The sequence below is a fragment of the Haplochromis burtoni genome, unplaced genomic scaffold, assembly GCF_018398535.1.
Source record: "Haplochromis burtoni strain Fernald_Lab_line unplaced genomic scaffold, NCSU_Asbu1 Contig_237, whole genome shotgun sequence".
Lineage (NCBI taxonomy): Eukaryota > Metazoa > Chordata > Actinopteri > Cichliformes > Cichlidae > Haplochromis > Haplochromis burtoni.
In genome coordinates, this window is record NW_024582598.1 from 349,815 (window position 1) to 372,009 (window position 22,195).

The 22,195-nt window shown below is 39.2% G+C and overlaps 2 protein-coding genes across 5 annotated transcripts in view; both read left to right on the forward strand.

Moving 5' to 3' along the window:
- The window catches only part of bcl3 (BCL3 transcription coactivator), an 18,001-nt gene extending 7,227 nt beyond the window's left edge, over positions 1 to 10,774 (forward strand). For both annotated transcript variants that reach the window (XM_005938241.3, XM_005938242.2), the window contains exons 4-10: positions 2,437 to 2,545; positions 6,817 to 7,018; positions 7,699 to 7,787; positions 7,905 to 7,982; positions 8,318 to 8,485; positions 8,954 to 9,053; positions 9,142 to 10,774. In XM_005938241.3, the coding sequence (XP_005938303.1) occupies positions 2,437 to 2,545; positions 6,817 to 7,018; positions 7,699 to 7,787; positions 7,905 to 7,982; positions 8,318 to 8,485; positions 8,954 to 9,053; positions 9,142 to 9,374 (979 nt within the window). In that variant the 3' untranslated portion in view covers positions 9,375 to 10,774. The remainder of the gene's footprint in view (positions 1 to 2,436; positions 2,546 to 6,816; positions 7,019 to 7,698; positions 7,788 to 7,904; positions 7,983 to 8,317; positions 8,486 to 8,953; positions 9,054 to 9,141) is intronic.
- Positions 10,775 to 11,261: 487 nt separating this feature from the next.
- ddx61 (DEAD (Asp-Glu-Ala-Asp) box helicase 61) lies at positions 11,262 to 20,619 on the forward strand. Of its 3 annotated transcripts, none has more exons than XM_005938238.3 (12): positions 11,262 to 11,425; positions 12,230 to 13,030; positions 14,186 to 14,249; positions 14,388 to 14,492; positions 14,910 to 15,039; positions 15,529 to 15,675; positions 16,274 to 16,368; positions 16,482 to 16,604; positions 16,702 to 16,830; positions 19,946 to 20,126; positions 20,212 to 20,313; positions 20,407 to 20,619. In XM_005938238.3, the coding sequence occupies exons 2-12, from the start codon at positions 12,855 to 12,857 to the stop codon at positions 20,586 to 20,588; spliced, it is 1,434 nt and encodes a 477-aa protein (XP_005938300.1). In that variant the 5' UTR covers positions 11,262 to 11,425; positions 12,230 to 12,854; the 3' UTR covers positions 20,589 to 20,619. The 3 variants fall into 3 exon arrangements, with proteins under 3 accessions (XP_005938300.1, XP_005938301.1, XP_042082925.1); XM_005938239.3 differs by having other exon boundaries at positions 11,421 to 11,545; XM_042226991.1 differs by lacking the exon at positions 11,262 to 11,425 and adding an exon at positions 11,553 to 11,706.
- Positions 20,620 to 22,195: the final 1,576 nt, after the last annotated feature.

A 22,195-nucleotide genomic window follows, 5' to 3' on the forward strand; every position in this document is an offset into this window, starting at 1 on the left:
CACACACACACACACACACACACACACACACACACACACACACTTCCTGCAACTGCCAAGTGAATGTTGGTTACAGAACACACTTTGAAGGAATATTTATGATCATTAAATGTCAGGACACAGATATAAAAAAAATACTGGGGAAATCTTAATATGTAGTATGTAATGTTGAAAATTGTAATCAGTTTAAGCTATTTCTTTCCAAGCGCGACTCTTCTTTAACTTAACTTTGTGTCACTGGGACACATCTCACGTAACTGAGAGTGTTGCAAAGTGTTGCAAGTGCTTTTGTCATTATATGAACTTATTTTTTTGACCTCATATTGCCTTCAAAGGTACTTTTAACTTATTCTAAAGAACTGTCTCTGTTTCCTGTTGCATAATTGCACTGTATGTCTGATTATGACTTATCTGTTGAAGCTGACTGAGCAAAACTAAAGAAAGCCCCTGTCAGAAACCATATGGCTTAATAACTAGATTTCAGTGCACATAGACCAAGATAGAGGAAAAAGAATGCTGTCTTTGTTAGTGACAACAGGAAGTGACATAAAACTTGTCTGGGTCTTACTGGAAGCTGCTTCTTCTGATAGAGCAAAAAAAGAAAAATGTGAAAACTGATAAACTGTTTTCTACAACATGCCTCTGCACCACCAATCAGTTTCCTGCCCTTCCCTGCCCCAAACCCTGCCCTGTGTTTGTTCATTTGCTTCATGTATAGATCACAGACAGTGGTTTCTTGATAAGGTTGTGTGATAAAGGAACTGTGAGTCAGTGCTGTACATCTACTGAACTTGTCAGTGCAACTTTCAGTGTTATAACTTATATCAGGTGATCAAGCAGAATTGGCTGATTTTGATCAAAAAACAAAGTTAAGTCCTCCACATGTTAAGTTTAAAGGCCACAAAATAATCGCCCCCTTCTTTGGTTATCGGAGGTTAGCTTAGTTTAGCAAACATGCTAACGACAGGGAGAAAACAATTAAAAAGTACAATTATGAAGATGCTATGTCTCAGTCATTTAATCTATATATAAATGTGCTGCACATGTTAAAATAAAACAAACAAAAAGGTTGTTGCCACAGTAAAGTTGCCGGGCAACCATCTAAGACGTTTTTCCAGGCACTAACTTCGTTTGGCTCATCGCTTTAGCAAAACCACAGCTGTTGTTTTTCATTTTTACATGCTACGTGTTAATTAAGGTGTTTTTACACTTTCACGGAAGTTATGAACTTTTACCTGAGGACGATGCATGGAGAATTCAGTTGTCATTTATAAGTGGATTGGACTTTAAAACTGCCAGCTTCCTGTCTAAAGTTCATGTGATATATACTTGTGACAGTCTGACAATAGCACAAGTAATAGTCTGGTGACCTGGTTCTCCTACTTCTTCAATAGGCCATGTGTGAACAAAGCTTCATTGTGCTTTAGTGTGTGAGTGCTACTAGGTGGCTTCTAATAAAGACTCAGCCAGGCTCGCTATTGTTCCATTTCCACTTGTTGTTTTAAGTTGTTTATGATGGGGATGCATTAATTTTAAAGGTTAATTCTGTATATGATGTAAAGAACTGCCATTACTCATGCAAGCACATAATCACACAGTAGTTTTGCAGTTTAATCTTGTTAACCTATCCAAAAGGTATTGTTTTAACTAGAGGACATACAGTGTTATAAACAAAGCAAGCATTCATGAACGTGGCTGAGCATTTTTGCTTTGGAGTCAATACTGAGAGCCCAGGTTTCACAGTAAGAAAATGAAATAAAAGAAAACAGTTCTGTCAGCTTGCAGAGCGAGACTAACTTGTCAGGCTTGGTAATTTGGAACAAGTCTTTGCTCATGTGTGTGTCTGTGTATGTCTATGCTCCATCTCTGGAAATGGTTCTGGAGTTGACTATAACTCATTACTTTACACATGTTGCATTATGCCCAACAGTATGTTTCCTAACAAGTAAATAGCTTTGGTTTGACTAGAACTTTATCGTCTGCAACAACTTGTTATACGCTATCCAATACACTTCCTGCAATATAAAAAAAAATTAAATGATTTTCTTCTCCTGACTAATATTGTGGGTTGTGCGCATGTGCTGCCTTCTTTTATTTAGCACAATAATTAGTGAGTGAGTGAGTGAGTGAGACTCACAGATGCAGAGGGAGAGTGGTTGCAGGTTTCTGACAAGAGGTCAGGAATGAGGCACACACTAATTTCCATATATGTACATATATTGATTCATATTGGGGAAATAGTGAAGAGTTACATGTACCACTTTTTCAGCCATGAAGGGGTTTTGGGATTGGGATTTGGTTGAAAAGAGATTAGCTTTTAAGGGTTTGATCAATGATAATCAGGTTGAAAATGAGAAATAGGTTATGTTAAATCCAATTTGAAAATGCAACACTTGATGACTGTGTCATTTTTTTGTGTGCATGTGTCCTTCACAGAGCTCTCCACATAGCCGTGGTCCAGGGAGCATTGGCCATAGTCCACAAACTCATCCAGCTCTTGGTGTTGGGTCATAAAGACGTTGATATCTACAACAATCTCCGTCAGGTAAAACAGATGCATTGATAAAGCTACTGACAAATATACACATGCACACAGTTCTGACCATTAAATGCCAGGAGACAGAGCTTTTATAGTCATAGGGATTTGCAAAGAAATTTAAATAGTTTAAAGCGAAGAATCTTTGCTGATTATGGAGCTGTTGGCATGTGTGGACATGTGCACGCTTGCAGAAAAAGCTTAGCATGTAAAACAGCCTCAGCATGCACAATATATTTCCCCGTCTCACCCTTCTGATAACACTTACATGGAAAAGAAAGAAAGAGGAAGTGAATTGGTTTCCTCCTTGCCTTGCAGTGCATTATCACACACTTACGGTCATGGCAGCTGAGGGTTGTGCAGTGGAATTCACCCTTCCCGGTTTCTCCACCTGTACTTGCCACAAGCCAAAGCCATGCACATTCTGGGAAGGACTATGTGTGATTTCCAGTGTTCTGTATTTTGCACATGGTTTTCTAGTGGTCACTTTCTGTATATGTAGCAAGGGATTTTTCAGTGTTTACATGTAGGATTTACCATGTTGTGAAATTCAGAAAGAAGAAAGCCAATATGATTAATTGGCACAAAAATGACTCACACTAACTCCCAGAAACCTTACACTGATACACAGCAAAATCTCCAGTGTTAAATTAACACTGGAGAGTGTCTATATGGGTCCACTCCTCTGAGTGTTAAATACAACACTGTTGAGTGTTAAATTAACACTTTTGACAGTGTTATATGTTTAAAAGTAACCTAGTCAGTTTTGAAGATTAACAAAGACTAACACTGAGCAGTGCTGATTTTCTAACACTGGAAAATAACTCAAAATGTTAGAAATATTCCAGTGTTGTTAATCTTCAAAACTGACTAGGTTACTTTTAAACATATAACACTGTCAAAAGTGTTAATTTAACACTCAACAGTGTTTTATTTAACACTCAGAGGTGTGGACCCATATAGACACTCTCCAGTGTTAATTTAACACTGGAGATTTTGCTGTGTACCTAGTGTGTTTACCTTAAGTAAAAAAATGTTCATATGCAAAATTACACAGTAAAATTTTCAAAAGCGCCTTTTAAACTTGTATTTTGCACATGTTTTAATTTGTGCAGGGCAATTTTGGATTTTTAATGTGAAAAACTGACAAATAGATCCAATGCAGTTTCACTAGGGTGACTTTTCCCCAAAAAAATGATGGAGCAGTGCAACTCCCTACTTACTCTATCAACATGTTTTATTGGGATTGTGTATATGGAGTTGCTTTTAAGTGTTTCCCAATCCAGGGCTGTCCCAGGCACTGGTGCCAAGCCAACAGTTCAACATTCTTTTCTCCTTTGTTGTCTCCTGATTTCTGCTGGCTTTCTCTTTTCCATTCCTCAATAGAAAAGCAACCAAGCTTTTTCAGAGCTTCAGTTCTCAAGTCTGGAGTTTGTTCTCAAGTGTGGGGTTTCACACCACATTGAACGCCACAGGCAAGCTTACCAGAAATAATGCTTGTGCTATCATCAGTTGTTGTCTCTCCTCATCGCTGAGGCTTGACAGCATAGGTTTTATGATATCCTGTGTTTGCCCTATGTATGAAAATGCATGCACGCAATACACACACTCACACACACATACATGCACATACACACTCACATTTGAAGTCATACACAGTTATAACCAAAAAGGGAGATTTACAGGCATAGGTCCCGCCACAGTCATTTGCCTACCAGATTGTGTGGTTTTGACTGAAAACCAGGCACAATGAATAAACTTATCAACATGAAGGTAGGGAACTTTTTAAATTTTAAAAACACTGAGTTCACTTCGTAGTCCAGAAGACACAGGCCATTTTCTAATACAAAAAAAACCCAGGCACAATTAAAATACAACTTATCCAATGATGACAAATCCTGAGTTTCTGTGGTTTTGCATATGGAACATTTTGACAGAGTGTTACTATCAGTATTGTAACTGAAGAGCAGTGCAAGTGTCACGGCATGATTTGCCTTCCACTCCCAGAACTACAACAATAGTATAGAGACAGCTGTTTGATACTCCCACATGCTATCAGCTACACAAACACATACTACAATGGTAAACTTTTGCTTCTCTTACAACAGTGGATAATGTAGCGTGATGCTGACACTGTGGGGTTTGGGGACTAAATCCTTTGGGGCCACCCACACTAAAACGTGCACTGACTGACATGTGGATTAGAACAGAGACTACCATGTGGACGTGTTACCGTTACAGTGCAGTATGCGGTTGGCAGTTTAACAATTGAATAATTGTTTTCTTTTTGTTTATGGTACATTGGTGGTATGCCATTTTATTTTTCAGTGTGAGCGTGTGTGCATGTGTGTGCACAAACAAGGCATCCGTGTGCGTTTGTGTGTACTTTAGTGTCCTCGTTCCGAGAAGTCACATGACCCCTCCCTCCCCCCCGCCTTGCTTTGGGCTGTTTCTCAACATACCTTGCAGTGAGGTTCAGAGGGTAGTTTACAGGGACTTTCCCTTCATGCGCGTGCCTCTCTCTCTCTGTCTCACTTGTGTTGTTTCTCTATCTCCCTCAGTCTCTCGCTCTCTTTTTTTATATCTCTCACTGCATATATCTTTGGTTATAGAATTTGGTTTCTAACCATAGTTGATGAACTGACAGATCCTATCAGTGTAACTGTCAACAACACTGACGTAAGCATGTGATGTTTATTTGTGCAATAGGCCTGGCTTTACCCTCTTGTGCTCACAGCAGAAGACAAGTCTTTGGCGCTTTGTGCTGCCTTCCCCTTGTTTGGAACTGCCTGGGGTTGTTTTTCATGCCTCCAAACCTCTACTGTTGTCATCTTTTTACCTCATCCATGATGATCCACTCATCTTTCGGGAATGTAAGCCTATGAGGACAGACCCAAGGGAAAGAGAAGGGATTTTCCCTTGTTCTCCTGTCTTTCCCTTGGACTCCCCTCTGCCACTTCCGTTTTTTTCCCCTTGTTCTCCACCCCTTCATTCCCTTCCTACCTTTCCTCTTATCTTGGCTGAAATTTAGTTTAGTCACTGTGAAATCTATTACAGGAAGCCAAAGCCAGAGCCTGCCAGCTCTAAGGGGGTCTATATTAAAGGCCATAAAAGGCCTTAGTGGTAAAGTAATATCAAAAGTGATTTAAGACATGTCCTTAATGGCGTTTGGGAAAAGTTAATAGTATGGTAGCATTTCATAATATTGTTCTATAGTAAATGTTTATAGCAGAAAGTTCAAATACAGGAAATCTTTCAGGGAACATGATTGTGTATATGACTGTGTACTTATGCATGTTTGTGAGTCATAGGATTCAGGGAAGTTGCATTGACACATTGGAGGAATTCCACAAAGATGTTCTCCCACTGCTACCCTACCTACTTTAATAGTCTTTACTGGAACGAACTCTCTGTGCACAGACACACACACACGTTAGTAGTAACACAGCAAAAGTGAAACTTGGAGAAGCAGTCCGTTCCTACTTGCTGCATTTATTGTGTAACTAGAATAGCAGCTAAAAAAGTCCAGGTTTAAATACTTCCCTTTTATGACTGAACTATGAACTAAGGATTGCTTAATGAACCCCAGGTTGCCTGCGCCCTCCCGAGCCGTAATTGACATAATATAAACAGGATGATACATGGTGACCTCACCTACAGGAACATCCTAGATTGCTAAAGGGATTTTTGTCAGTGCTTACAATATTCATCCAGGCAAACACCTGGTGAACAGTGACTTTTGCTTTTCCCGGCATTGTCGACTGCGGTTCAGAACAGGTTCTTCCTCATTTTCAGTTAATCACAAAGTCTGATGCTTCTACTCTTGTTGACAGTGTTTGTTCTGTAAGATATATTAATTTAAGTGCTGAAAACTTTGCACTTAGTGAGTGTATTTGTGTAAATCTAGGAATACACATGCATAGGTAAAGCTAGCTCATGGTCATTGTGTGTTTCTTCTAGGTGTTGATGTGTTCTTGCTTCTTTTTTGTTGTTGTTGTTGTTTTTTTGTGTCATTGACCTTTAACCTGTTGAACAGGTTATAGGTAAACAGAGGCCTTTACAAGAAAACACCGCGTTCTTAACTTCACTGACAAGAATAGTTATCGTAAATTAGCCAAAGTAAACACTGTGCTTTTTTATGTCAAGTATGTATTTCCCTTGTTTGTGGGCTTTGTGAAAAAACCAAAAGCTTGAGAAACACTGCACTGCATCTTTATGGTTATCAGCTGTGATATATCTGGCTTGTTTAAACTATAATTTTTGTTGTTATTCCCCCTCAGACTCCCCTTCATCTGGCAGTGATAACTAAGCAGGCAAACATGGTGGAAGCTTTGTTGAAAGCAGGGGCTGACCCTGCAGCCTTGGACCGTAATGGGCAAACAGCGCTCCACCTCTGCTGTGAATATGACCAGCGGGATTGCCTGTCTGTAGTGCTTTCTATGCCATCATCTGCCACCTGCCTTGAGATCCGAAATTTTGATGGTGAGTTACTAAAGATACTTCTTGGCATGTATTACACTAAAAGGGTTGCTTACACCTCTTTAGCTCTCACTAAGTGTGATAAAGCCTGTAATTATTTGCAAGCATCTTTTTATCTCAGATTATTATAATTTTTGATTTAGTTTAACTAATTCATAAAATATCAAATTAAACATGGTTGGCTAGCAATCAAATTATACTTCCTGATATATTTTCTGTTTATTTTTGTTGTTTTTGTCACATGCCCCCTGTATTTGTGACCCAGTTTACGTTTACATCTATCAGTTGAAACATGTGCACAATCAGGTGAAGTGAATTAAAAACCGCTGACACAGTTTCCAGACTGAAAGCGCTATGAAAAGAAAATTGCATTACTACATTACTACAGTGAATACAGCTATTCTTATAATCTCCTTAACTGCCTTAACAGTCTGTTGGTGGGTATGAAAAATGTAAAGCCACCCTCAGGTATGGGTTGGGTTGGTTGTTTTGGGTGTGTGGGTGGGAAGAGGACATTTCCTTCCTTTGTGGTCTGGTGTCAGTGTAGTGTCGCATTGCCAAATCTCCAAGCAGCTTTGAAGACATTTATTTGTACCTCTGTAACTGATATCTGTTTTTTCAATGCGCAAAAAATCTGAACATGAATATAAAATGCAGGCTTTTCCTTTTTTTATTATTCTTAGGTTTGAGCCCTCTCCATCTGGCTGTTCTGCAGGGCCATAAGGATTTGGCAAGAATGTTACTGGATGCTGGAGCTGACATCAATGCCATGGTCAGTCCCTGTTGTACCGACTCAGCACTGTGGGTTTCACAGCATCACGGCTTTTTTGCATTTCCGCTCTGCATTCTCTGACTTTTCCCATGGTGCTTTTTTTTTCTCTCTAATCAGGACATCAAAAGTGGCCAGAGTCCTCTCATGCATGCTGTGGAGAGCAATAACGCAGACATGGTCCACTTCCTCATTGAGGTAATGAATTTGTGTGGGTAGAAGAGGGGAGAGAAGGGTTGTGACTCAGCAGAGTTAAATAATTCTGCTTTTCTCTTTCCACCTCATTATCAGTGCATAGTTTTGTATTCCTTTTTCTTCTTACGGTCCTTTTTAAAGTATTGCAATATAATTGTAGTTTTTCTTTATTTTTAGAGTTTAGCAGCTATGCTGTATATGTGAATCTTTTCTCCTTTCTTCATCACAGACTGCACTCAACCTCTTTGGGACATTATCTCTTGTTTCATTTTCTAAGTTACCGACATCTACTCTGGCTTCCTTTATGAATCATTTTCTGGTGATTTTCTATTTTGCAGAATAGATGTGATGTCAACAGCCAGTCATATAGTGGGAACACGGCCCTACACAGCGCTTGTGGCCGAGGTCAGGTGGAGACAGTGCGGCTGCTGCTGAAGAGTGGAGCTGACAGTAGCCTCAAGAACTACCACAATGACACCCCAGTGATGGTGGCCAAGAACAAAAAAGTGAGTGAGGCGATGACAAAGAGGAAAAACAATAAATATAATGGACATTGCTGTAATTCCATTGATACAGTGTTGTTCCTTTTATTCTGTTTTATGGTTGTATGTTCCTGCTTCTTGTGCTGGAAAACAATAAACCTCCTAAAGGTTACTGATCTAACAGTAAATCAGTTCCTTATATTTGTACAAATTTTCAGTCTCTCTCTATGATTTTACTATGGGAATTCACAGCTATTTGTTACATAATTTATGTCAGAACAGATACAAACAGTTGCAAAACCTGCTTGGCCTAGCTCTTATTAGTGGGAAGAAAGAGTTGAAGCCAAAATGGGAAGTAAATGTGTGTATCGTTCCCTCTAGAGGCCAAACCTGAATAGTGCACCATTTCCCTCTAGTTATTTTAGCATATCACTATGAGACTTATTTTAAGTCATGTACAAAGTTTTTAATGAACTATAAATTGTTTTACAGATAGCAGATGTGTTACGAGGAAGAGGCTCCAGGCAAATAAGAGTCCAAGATCAGCACTGTATGTCAGTCTCACCAGTTGAGAGCAACCTAACAGAAAACGGTGAGGAGCATTCAAGCGTCTTTTTGTCTCACACACAGAAACAACAAAAGTTGCAGTATTTAATTTATACTCTGTGCTTCTCCTTTAGGGTCTCCATCTCCCAGCCATAGTCGTGGGTGCTCACCTTCAATTACGCCACACATTGTTCATCAGAATGCTTCCCACTCTCCAGAGACTTCCATTTTACGATCTCAGACTTATTTTCCAGTAAGACTTGCATCTATGTCCACACAGTCGAGCATCAAGGAAGCAATCAGACAACATCATGCTGGAGAGGGCTTCACCCAATGGGATGGCGGGGCAGGAATGGACTGCACCTGAAATTAGGCCAAACCTCCCATTTTTCTTCCCTGGACAATCATAGTTTCTGTCCTTTCTCAGGCTTTCATGCCTTGACAGACTTGCCTGCAACCTCCCTGCTTAGCTTGCTGCTTCTAAGGAGACTCCGGTCCTGTACTGACTCTTTGAAAACTGGGGAGTGAAACACTGCTGGAAAACTATGCATCAGTAGAAATATTCCACTGCATGCATTCAAGACTGAACATAAAAAAAACATTTTTTAAAACTATGTACAGACATGAGTAAATGACTGCTATGGACCAAAGCTCAGTGAACTCAGAGTCCCATCGTAAAAGTATTTCTAGGCACTTTGTCTTAATTTCTGATTAGCAGATTAGAGGGGATGATGGTATGCAACAAATGTACCTGGCCTTACTTGAACTGTGGATATTGCATTAAGAGTGTCTTCATCATTATGCCACCAAGACTTCTTAAGTTTGCAGTATCCTTGTAAGACTTATATATTGCACAGTCAAATACCTGGTTTCCTTTCTTTTGATAATCTGTGCACAGGCATTGTACCTCTTATGTCTGTTAGTGTGCGTGTTGATGTGTTTTTTTAATGTTAAAAAAATGTAGATATTTTTATAAATAAAAACAATAAAACATAAAAATATAATAAAACAATATAATAAAAAATGTGATGTCTTGCTTTAGCTTTATTATTCACCTTAAACCTTTTTGTGATCATGTATTTATGTAACAAGAAGAAAAGATTAAAAAGGGGTATGATGACAGGCACACAGGTGACAGAACAGGATGTGAGACAAAACAGTTTCCATCCCCTCTTCACTTTCCTTTTTTTAACCAAGCCGCTCTACGCCCACCCACAAACCCCTAACACAATAAGCAAGGGTAGCACGAGGGAAATGAAACACCTCACTGCTGCCAAAGCATCATCTGAACATTACAGATAAATCCCCAATGTTTAAACACAAAGCAAAATAGATGATTATACAAATCTCTTCAAAATAACTCAAGATAGCCAAGAACACAAAAAACAAATTGCCAACAGCATCTATAATAACACAGATTTTCTCTGTCAGCTTTGACAAAAACATAACACCTTCTTTGTTTGGACATAATATAACTGTGGTGCGGAAAGCTCCACCTGTGCAATATCCCAGTAATAATAGAGCCATTCCCATACTAACAGCATTTGTGAAACTCATGAGACCAGCTAACAACGGGTGCCTGTTATCTATAGTTGGCTCCAAAGAGGATGCGATATTGATTAATAGTAAAAATTATATTCTCTGTTTTAACAACCACAATAAGAATTCACACTGGTATTTGTTATATGAGATGTACGACTTGTGCATAAATTTAAGGCTATCAGATACTGGTTTGGATTTCTGGATGACATGAATATATTTGACCATATTAATGGGAAAAACTCATATTCTTCTTTACTTGGCTGCTCCCTTTAAAGGTTTCCACAGTGGCCACCTCCAGCTCTCATGTCTTTTTGTCAGAGCCAGTGTTTGCAAGGTGTTACTGTCATCAGGCACACCTTCCCTATCACTCTTGCTGCTATCCTTTTTTTTTTTTTACACAAATCACCCCTGACACTCATTTCCACCCACTCTAACCTGCCAGCCCTCTCTTCTTCACCTCTCTGGTGCACTGTCATTACTTCACAAGGCTGACTGCATGTATTTAAGCTCACCCACCTTCACTACCTCAATAAGCAACATTTATATGAGATCATAATAATAAAAGTATTAGGGTTAATGTCAGCGTCATTATATTTACATATTGCCAGTATTTTGGGCTTCAGAGTCGGTGCCTCAGTGATGGCCTGAGCTGAGTAGCTAAAACTTTTGAGGCGTTTGAAAACAGGCCCGTGATTGGCCAATTGGCAGTTCCCTTGGTTCAAACAGCCAACCCCAAAACGAGCGCGGCCATGTTGAATTGTCAGTTCTCTCAAAGAAGAGACAAAAGGTTAAAAAAAACTTCTGTGCCTTTGTCAAAAGTAGTGCCTACCAAGCTTAAACGAAAAGCCGATATACAGTTGAATCACGACACAGGCGGTAAGTTTGTAAGGGAAAGGTAGCATCTTTCTCTGACTGGTAGAGTTAAGCGTCACCGTTAGCGTATACTGCCTAGGCTAGAATCAGCGTGCTCGGATGGTTGAATGAAAGTGCTGAAGGGTGAGATGTAAACGGATGCAGATGCGGTTTCTTTGTAAACGACAGATATTTTGAAACAGTTTCTCACAAACCGGGAAAAAAAAAGACGCAGTCTTAGCTTGTTAGCTCGATGGCAAAGCCCACGTAGCTGTACGTGAAGTTTTAACGGCGCGTACACTCGTGTAAGTTAAAGTGTTCTAGCTAACTTTGTTATCGATAGCGGTAACTTTATGGACAAACTAAACACATGTCGGTCACTGTTGGCTTTACTTTGTTGTTTAACATGGCTAACAATTGCACTGGCTAGCTAAGTGACCATAACACTGGCTGCTAAAATTCAAAACTGCTTGCAGCTGTTATTAAGTTTACACTGGTTGTTAGCCTCGGCATCAAAACAAAGGCAAAGTTGTCCGAATTAAAATGTTAACTCCACGTTTTTCAACCTCCTCATTTTACTTAATTTCTATAAATACTTGATAGACTTTCTTGCCATCTACCACCAGTCTTGTGGTGGCAGCATTATTTGTCACAATATAGCAAAGGTGAGCTTTGCCTTTGGTACACATCTGAAATGTATTTCGTTGATCTGGTCAGGTGCCTTTGAGTAATACCACTTTGAGGCGCTCGTTATTTTTGTGCTCTTCTCTTTTGACTAGCCTGTTAATGCTTAAAAAAACAACAACCGCCATTGTTTATTTCTTGCAGGAAACCTGGACTACTTTTCTTGTGTATTGTTCATCATTTCCTTTAACATTTTGTAGGCTTCCATCTTGGCGTTTTGCTACAGGAGAATTGAAAACCGAAAAAAATGACCCCCAAAATTTAATGTAGCCTGCCAGTGCTTTAAAAAAAATGCAGGAATTGTAATTTTTTTCAGACCACTATTAAGAACAATCCAGTATTAAACCCCAGCAGTACGAGTTATATACTTGAACATGAGAGCAGTTAGATATGTGATCAAGTTGTCCATATTTTAATACTGCCCATTTTCAGTCAATGTAACAGTCAAACTCATACTCACAAGTGCACACTAAAAACACACACAAGTTTATTCTTTGGTCATATTAGTCACGCTATTTATATTGATTTCTCCTTTTTGGAGAGTTGTATTGTAAATAGGCAGAATTTACACACAAACTTCTTTTTATGAAGAGGTCTGAATGTTAGATTGTGAACACATGGTTTAAAAAGGATAGATAAGAGAAAAGGGTTTTATTTTTCTCACGTTTTAGTTTTGTAATACATGTGCACAATAAAGTAGAGCAGTGAAAAGGAACTAAGCTGAAATATTACAATACTGTGAGGAAAATCCAGTTAAGGTGTTGGACACATGGCGACAGCAAGAACTGCAAACCCAGCACCAATGGCTGGATTGAACAAACCAGCAAATGGGCAGCTCAGGGGACAGACCAAGACAGGTGGACAACAGTCTGAACTCCTGTCAAATGTCCAACATCCCAGTGCCCATAAAAGGACCAGCATACCTCAGAGCAGTGGAGGCATCAAGTAAGATACTGGCTTTAGTAATGTTTCTCTTCTACTTTGAAAACAGAAAAGTGTAGTTTTTTCCTCACATAATCATTTTTTGCAGCTTGACAGCTTGTGCTTTAGAGAAAACCTGCATGAGAACCCCATGGGAAAGTTCAGGACTTCTCACCAAATCTTCTAAACAGTCAAAGCCTTTTTTAAATCCCTGCTATCAGCTCTAATTACCATTACACCTGTCCTGACATGACTTAATAATTTAAGGTTTAACAGTAAGATGTTTTTGCTGTTGTGAGCACTTAGTACTTTGTTTGGAAGTTCATGAATTACAGAATTGTTAATTTTGTGAAGATCATGTACTTCACATTTGAGTTGTGTGCATATGTGACAATTTTAGAACATCATCAGCATTCACACCAGGGCTAGCTGGGTGTTAAAAGCAAGATCCAAAATAAATTAACCAAAAGAAGTAGATTTGCATTTAACACTTATTTAGATGTTTGCCCACTTACCAAACAGGGACATGCGTACAGGTGGAGGGCAAGTATCTGCTTACCCAAAGGAATATAATTTGAATTTTTTTTTAGTTCTTCTTAACCAGTGGGCATCAAAAATAACCCTGGTTTCCAGAGTGCAGTTTTAAAGGCGTCAGCTTGCTCTCTGTGCTCTTCAATATTATGGCCAGCAGCAGAACTGCTTTAGAATACAATAGGTTATTGTCATTGTACATGTAAATTTAAAAAACAAACAAAACAAACTAGACTAGTAATACACATATGGACAAGTGAAAGTTATTCTTTATATCTGGCTAATTTCTGCCATCTAGTTGAAACAATGAGTACTTCTAATAATTGGTTAGTCCATTGTGTGGGTCTTAGAAGTTATAATATTAGCCTTGCATACATTAGTTTTAGTATTGCTGTGCTGCTTTGAAGTTGTTTTCACCAATGCTCGCCATAGAAATTACTACATTAAGCTGTTGTGTATTTTTAGTATATTAGGTCTTCATCTTTCCAAGTTGAGCAAAATCACACTGCTTAAAGCCCTTTTCCCTCTCTGAAGATTATGAAATAAAGAACTAAATGTTGCAGTGCTTATTTTAACATTTTGTTTTCTTTTTTCACTTGATATGGTCTGGGTCTTCCCTACAAAAATTGTACTCCTGATTACGACTAGGTTTGGTGATGACTGGAAGAAATGCCTGGAGCTTCCTCCAAAAGATACCAGGGTGAAAACTTCGGTAGGTGACTGCCGTTAGACGCAAGTATAGTTATACATGCTTACTTAGACTCAGTGCATGCTGCCATCTAGTGCTGTAATCCTCAACCTCTGGATCGTTTTAAACAGTAAACTAAAATGATTGAGTTGTGTTCTCCAGGATGTGACATCCACCAAGGGAAATGAATTTGAAGACTACTGCTTAAAGCGAGAACTGCTTATGGGAATCTTTGAAATGGGATGGGAGAAACCTTCCCCTGTCCAGGTAAATAAAGTAGCCAGAACTCTGGTTCCTGTTTCTGGTGTTAATTTAGATGTATAAATAGTTGCACCCTTTAACAGAATGCCATTACCCCCACTTTGCCTTGATACAGCCCCATGCCTCAGCCATATGCTTTGCAGGGAAGTTGTCCACAAATGGAAAAAACAGCAGGAGAAACACTAATATGCATCTACCAAACAGAAGAGAAGCATTTTTGATTAATTTACTCTGGAACAAGTTTTAATTTCAGTGAGTAGGAGGCTAAATGAGTCCAATCTCTAGTCCTCCTGATTACATAGAAGTATGAAGTGTTAAACATTGGTGTCACTTTGCGCGTTTTTGACTGTTAGAGGAAACAGTAGGGGTGATCCTTTAGAACCATGCCCATTTTTCTGAATTGACTTGTCTGTCTGCCAACAGGAGGAGAGCATCCCTATTGCCTTATCAGGACGAGATATTTTGGCAAGGGCTAAAAATGGAACGGGAAAAAGTGGTGCCTACCTCATTCCTCTCCTGGAGAGGATAGACCTTAAGAAGGATCATATCCAGGGTGAGTTTCTTCTAGGGCTGATGGCTTACAGTCATGACAGTGTTGAGACAACCAACTACAGTTTAAGATGATGCCTGGTGGCTAGACAACAGTGGAAGAAAGTAGCGACAGACTGTACATGATTAGTGGCTTCACAGCGTATGAGTAGTGCATGAAAGTACCGTGCAGAATCAGTGGTCTGCAGCACTGCAGACTACTGATAACTAAGTGAAGTGCAATAAAATAAACTGAGACATGAGCATGAATATATGACAGCCATGACTGAAAAGTAGAGATAATTTCATGAACTGTAGGGATGTTGTGCTCAAGCTGCACACATGCACACTTTGATCAGTGGTTCTTTTGTTGCTCTAAAACTAATGGAAAATATTGATAATATACTGATTATGATCGCTGCACTGCACTACTCCATCAATAGTTTTTCTGCTGCTGGAAACCTTAATTTTTTCTGCATTAATATCAGCCCTTATTGTATCTGTTTCCTTCCAGCCATGGTAATGGTGCCAACAAGAGAGCTGGCCCTGCAGATGAGCCAGATCAGCATTCAACTCAGCAAGCACCTGGGAGGAGTCAAGATCATGGCTACAACGGGTGGGACAAACTTGAGGGATGACATCATGCGTCTTGATGAGACTGGTATTTAACATTTTAAGACAATTTTAAAAAAGTTATTTTTATGGCTGCAACTGAATCTTTTTTTTTTTTTTTAAATATTGTTAAAGATATTTACTATTTTTTCCCCCAACGTATAGTTAAATTTAAATTGCTTATCTGACTAATTAACTAGGTAGCAAATATGTTCATATTTGAGGTTCAAATTGTTCCTTTATCTTGACTCTTGTTTGTTGGCTCTTAAGTCTCCAATGAATGGGGCCAGGAAGAGAGAAAGTTTGTAAGCTGGACTTAAAGGGCAGAGAACACAATGGCCATATAGCGCTTTACACTGAACCCATTGACACACACATTCAAACACTGGTGATGGCAAGCTACATTGTAGCCACAGCCACCCTGGGGCGCATTGACAGAGGCGAGGCTGCTGAACACTGGCAGGTGAAGTGTAGTGTGAAGTGTCTTGCCCAAGGACACAATGACCGAAACTGTCAACTCAAACTGGCAACCTTCCGATTACAAGGCGAACTCCCAACTCTTGAGCCATGATGGCTCCCAGTAACCATGGCAGTAATACTTTTCTTGTTTAAAAAATTTTTTTTTTTCATGCTTGCTTCTCCTGCAGTGCATGTAGTGATTGCCACACCAGGGAGGATACTGGACCTAATTAAGAAGGGTGTGGCAAAAGTGGACAAGACTCAAATGATGGTGATGGATGAAGTACGATTTGCTCTCTTTTTTTCTATATTGTTTATTGTTGACTTTTTTTTTTTTTTAAGTTTGTGGACATACTATTCCTTTTGATGTTTTACCTCCCCCTTCCCTTTATTCAGGCAGATAAGTTGCTCTCCCAGGACTTTGTGGTCCTGATCGAAAATATCATCAGTTTCATGCCAAAGGATCGTCAGATTTTGCTTTACTCTGCCACTTTTCCCATCAGTGTGCAAAAATTCATGGTAAGATGTCAAACATTAAATCTTCTGCATGAGTAAGAATTCACTTTGTTTGTACTCTCGTTTAACGGTTTAAGTTGTTGTAAACTGTTTTGTGTAGAGTAAGCACATGCAGAAGCCTTATGAAATCAACCTGATGGAGGAACTCACACTGAAGGGCATCACTCAGTACTATGCCTATGTGACTGAAAGACAGAAGGTACACTGTCTTAACACACTCTTCTCCAGGGTAAGTAATCAAAATTTCAATTAGTTTTGACTACGGGTGCAACAATATACAAAAATCACGGTTCAGTTCGGTACTTTGGTGTCACGGTTTGATTTTTTTTTTTCAATACAAAAAAAATGTTCATGTCTTTTTTTAATCTGTAATGTATTAAAATTATGAATATTTCTTTTAACTCAAAAGTACAGTTTTCAAATTAGATGTTGCTGAAACAACAAAATAATAAAAGAAATCTATCTTATCAAGAAATCACTCATCTGTGGGGAAAAAAAGTTTATTACAGAGAAATGTCTCTTTCCAAAATCAAAACTATAATATACCCTTCTTGTGGGGTATATTCTTACCCCCAGCCCAGCATTAACTATGTTCTTAGCATTGTCAGTAGTTACAGGTATTATAGCATTTGGTCGCACTTACTTACAATCTTTCACAGCTGCTGACACTGCCGTCTCTAATTTGGCTTTTGTCTCTTTGCACAAAGCAGGAACTGCAGTATCGGTGAAATAGGTTCGTGAAGGAATATTGTATCGGGGCTCAAGTACTCTCAGCATTTGCTGAAACCCGGTGTTTTTCTACAACAGAAAAGGGTCGCATGTCGACAGCATAAAAAATAGCAATTGTCCTGTCTATTTCTTTTGCCCTCTTAGAATCATGTACTAACGGCTGTCTAAATGACTCGGGTAAAGTTTGTAGCATGTGTGCTTGTTGTTGTTTTTATCTGCTTCCACTTATCTTTGCACTAGGGTTCTGTCTCGCTAGCTTGAGTGAATGCATGTAGGCGGCGTTCTGTGGATCTGCACTCGACAATGCATCCTAGGCGGAGTAGTCGAATGCAGATCCACTGAGCTCTCAACACAGACAGCATCATCAGAAGAAAAGTTGATAAAATAAATTTAAAAATTTTGTATTGTTCAATACATATGTGTACCGAACCAAAAGCACTGTATCGAATGGTTCAATACAGATACATGTATTGTTGCACCCCTAGTTTTGACCAACCAGTTGTGCTATCCAGTCTTTAAGTCTGACGTCATTAACCATTTCTGGGTCCAAAGTCAAACAAACACTGGGGCGTCACTAAGAGTTACAAACTGTCTAAATTTCCTCTTTCATCTTTAATAAAATGATCAGTGTGGCTGCTCTAATAGGTGTAACAATTAAGTTTAACATCCAGGCATCCATAAAAACAGAATTTATGAAATGTAAGAGTTAGAAGTTGGCAGGGAGTTAGCTCACTAGTTTCCATCTAAACATGACATACCGTGTTCTGCATTAGGGATTTCTGAAAAAAACAAAATGTTTTTTCACTTCTGAGATAAATGAAGACAGGAAACTAAACAGCAGCAGTGACGTTTGCAGGGTTATTGAAGTTGGGCTAGCTGATATATAATGGTGTGCTACATGGTGGCTAGCTACGCAGCTATGGTTGGCATAATATAAACACAGTAAGCTGATGAACGCTAACTTTTTCCCTACTCGATAAAAGTTAATGCAAGGGTTCCCCATGGTTGGGGACAAATTCAGTTCCATAGCAGGATGCTTTAAATGGACCAAACTTCAGTCAGGAGAACAACTGAGCCAATCCAGCCACAATACGAGGTTAGTCATTAATTTACCGCATGGGCTCGGCTGTAGTTACATCGTAAGGTTTTAAAAATTGAGCTTTAAAATGAATAGTTGTAATAAAAACCGAGAGGGGCCGACAGTGATCACTGCTTTTTTTTTTTTTCTTTTCTTTTTTTTTAGTGCTTGTTCAGATTAAATAGAACAAGATTTGGGGCGATCGTGGGTCAAGAGTTGGGAGTTCGCCTTGTAATCGGAAGGTTGCCGGTTCGAGCCCCGGCTTGGACAGTCTCGGTCGTTGTGTCCTTGGGCAAGACACTTCACCCGTTGCCTACTAGTGGTGGTCAGAGGGCCCGGTGGCGCCAGTGTCCGGCAGCCTCGCCTCTGTCAGTGCGCCCCAGGGTGGCTGTGGCTACAATGTAGCTTGCCATCACCAGTGTGTGAATGTGTGCGTGAATGGGTGGATGACTGGATATGTAAAGCGCTTTGGGGTCCTTAGGGACTGGTAAAGCGCTATATAAATACAGGCCATTTACCATTTATTTACCAAGATACAAAGTATTAAAACATGTAAAAAAAATCACAACAGCCTCAATAAATGAAGAGCAGTTTGGACCCGGAAGCACAATTAATGCATCATCACTTAAAGACTGGATTGCTGCACCATTAAGAAGAGAAACTCTGCCCCCTTGGGGTAATAGTGGGTTTTTTTGTGTTGTATGACATGTGTTGTAGTCGAAGATATTAGTAGGAAAATATGCAAAAATAAATTGAAAAATCTAAGAAGACAGGTTTGGGCATCCCTTGTCAGAATACTGTGACCGTTCAGGTGAGATGAAATTACAAATGAGGCATTTCATAAAAAATGAAAAGACACATTTTCATGTCTTTTATGAAAGTATTCATGAAAATGTGTCTTTCACTGCCATCCAAAATATTGCTAGCTTGCCCAGTAACCAACATATTCATCATTCATATTCATGTTTTACACCTGGAGGCTGACTGAAAAGTCGGCAGTGGCATACAATGATTTAGCCTGTGGACCATTATGAGGTATAGAGTAAATATAATTGGCTCCTACATTGTGTTCACGCAGTACTGACCCTAGTAAAAAGACAATGGTTTGTTTGTTTGTTTTTTTTTAGTTGAAATTACACCAATGTTGCTTCACATATGATCATGTAATGCATTTACCTTTTGATTTTCTGTTGCTCTTTGTTTGCTCTGACCTGAGGACCACTGAACAAATCCTTCCTTTTTTTTGGGGGGGGGGTGTCTTTCCTCCTTCCTTCCTTCCTTCCTTCCTTCCTTAACTATTCACAGTAATGGAAATTTTGACCCAGCCTTTGCGTGCCACTGTGCCTGTAACGTGTATTTGAATTCACTTTTTTTTTGTTAGATTAAGTAAAAAGGAAAATGTATTTATGATAAACATAAAATTTGCACTTAAAGCTAATAAAACAAAAATACAATGCAATGTAAACACAGCTTCCAACAAAACAGTTTTGTTCATATTTTGTGAAATAACCCTTCATTTTGTATTTTTCTCTTCCAGCTCCAGATCAATCAGTCTATCATCTTCTGTAACTCCACTCAGAGAGTTGAGCTTCTTGCAAAGAAAATCACTCAACTTGGTTATTCATGCTTCTACATTCATGCAAAGATGATGCAGGAGTACAGAAACCGTGTGTTCCATGACTTCAGAAATGGATTGTGCAGAAACCTAGTCTGCACAGGTAGGTGAAGAGTTTTTGCATTTGAAAAATGTGAAGTGGAAGAACAAATGTTCACTGGGTTGAGTAAGCACATGTTTTCTTGTAGACCTCTTCACTCGGGGAATTGACATCCAGGCTGTAAACGTGGTTATTAATTTTGACTTCCCCAAAAATGCAGAGACCTACCTCCACCGCATTGGCAGATCAGGTAACCTGTCGTTTTGTCAATAAGTTCGGTTTACAGCTACTGTTTGTAATACCACTACTAATACAAGCTTGACACCATGTTGATTTTCCACAGGGCGTTTTGGTCACTTGGGTCTGGCTATCAACCTCATAACTTCAGATGATCGCTACAATTTGAAGAATATTGAGGACCAGCTGGTTACTGACATTAAGCCCATACCCAGCAGCATTGACAAGAGCCTGTATGTTGCAGAGTTTCACTCTGTTGACGCAGAAGATGGTGAAGAGAAGGCATAAAACTAAGGACTGGGAGCTGCACAAATCAATGGTCAGTTCCTTGAATGGCTCAAACTGAAGCATTACTGAAAAATAAATCTCTAAGAGTCAAAAGTTTGGTTTATAAATAAAACAAGATGGGATGTTTGCTGCCCTTTGGTTGCTCAGGACTAGGTTGTTGCAACCGTGTAAACACAGATTTTAATTGCATTTGTCAGTTAATCTACATCAAAATGTTATTCAGGGTTCATGCTTGGCCTTGAACGCGCCTGCTGAAAAGCTGTTTGATCTGTGGCCAGTGAGTATTCACTGCCCTATTCTGTGTTTCCAGTATTATGATTGTGAGGTGAATTCATCAGCAAGGAATAGCTTAAAAAGTATATCATGTACAGGTGAAACCAGAGAGAATATTCTTGCTCGCTGTGTTCTGAACCATAAGAAGAGTACATATATATAGGGGTATTTTAGGTTTAGGATGTAGTGCATCTGAACACTCTTCCTGAAGCAACCTTTTTAATTGATTAGTTAATCTTCATGAAAGAGGATATAAAGCTTTACAAGATTTAAAGGTGAAGGGGTTACAGAACAGTCAGCATAGATTTGGACAGAGCTGATCTGCACACAGGGCCAGCTATCTGCTCTGTGGGTTTACTACAGTAGTGACACATTGACATGGTTGGAACTGGAGATTATAATTTTATTCCTGGCTTTTTTCTTTTGTTTTGCAGAACAAACATGGTGCCTGGCATTTGTCACACAATACTGGCTACACATCACACAAGATTCAAAGTGAAGATTTTCTTTCTGCTCCATCCTCCCTCAAAATAATATTTTTGTACATTTTTCATTTCCTGTTTGAGTTTACTAGTAAACTGGTGTCCCACAGAAAATTCCCAGTTGAGCATGGACAGTGATTTCTATCAGTGTGGCAGACTACACTGCTAGAAATCACTGCCTATGTGATTTGAGCTAAGGTTGAAGGACCTCACCAAATTCAGCCACTATTGAAATGATCTGCTTTTGGTGCTTTGTTGTAAGAATAAAACCGTAACCAAAGGTGAACTCGGTGGATTGTGCCAACTGTAAACTACAATGTTTGTGTCCACATCCTGCTGAAATGCATTTGAGCCAGTGACATAAAGAAAAACTGCAACTTTGGTCACGTACGTTTGGTCATTTCTTATACTGTCTGTGATAATTATGACATGCTCAGTATTATGATGTATTTTATCGGTTTAAAAAAAAGTTTTGAAGATCACCAACCCCAAATTAATTTGATGCATGGTCTGCAGTATTGAATTAAGTAATCTGGTATTTTATTACATTACTGCATTACTTTCACAGGCCTTGTGTGAAATCTGACCCTTCTTCTGTGGAGGTTTTTAAAATCTTAGCAGAAACTAAGGATTGAAAGACCATTCAATATAAAATTTGCATATACTGCATTAGGGTAAAGCCACAGTTTTTGTCTGGACACATTTGCTACAACATGACACACATGGAAAAAATTTTTCCCTCTCCCCAACTTCCTTATTTCTGTCAGCTAGAACAGATGTGGCCATTCTTACTTGACCCTTCTCATTATCATTTTTACCCTCACAAGCAGTCTCCCGGGGTTTATTTTTGTA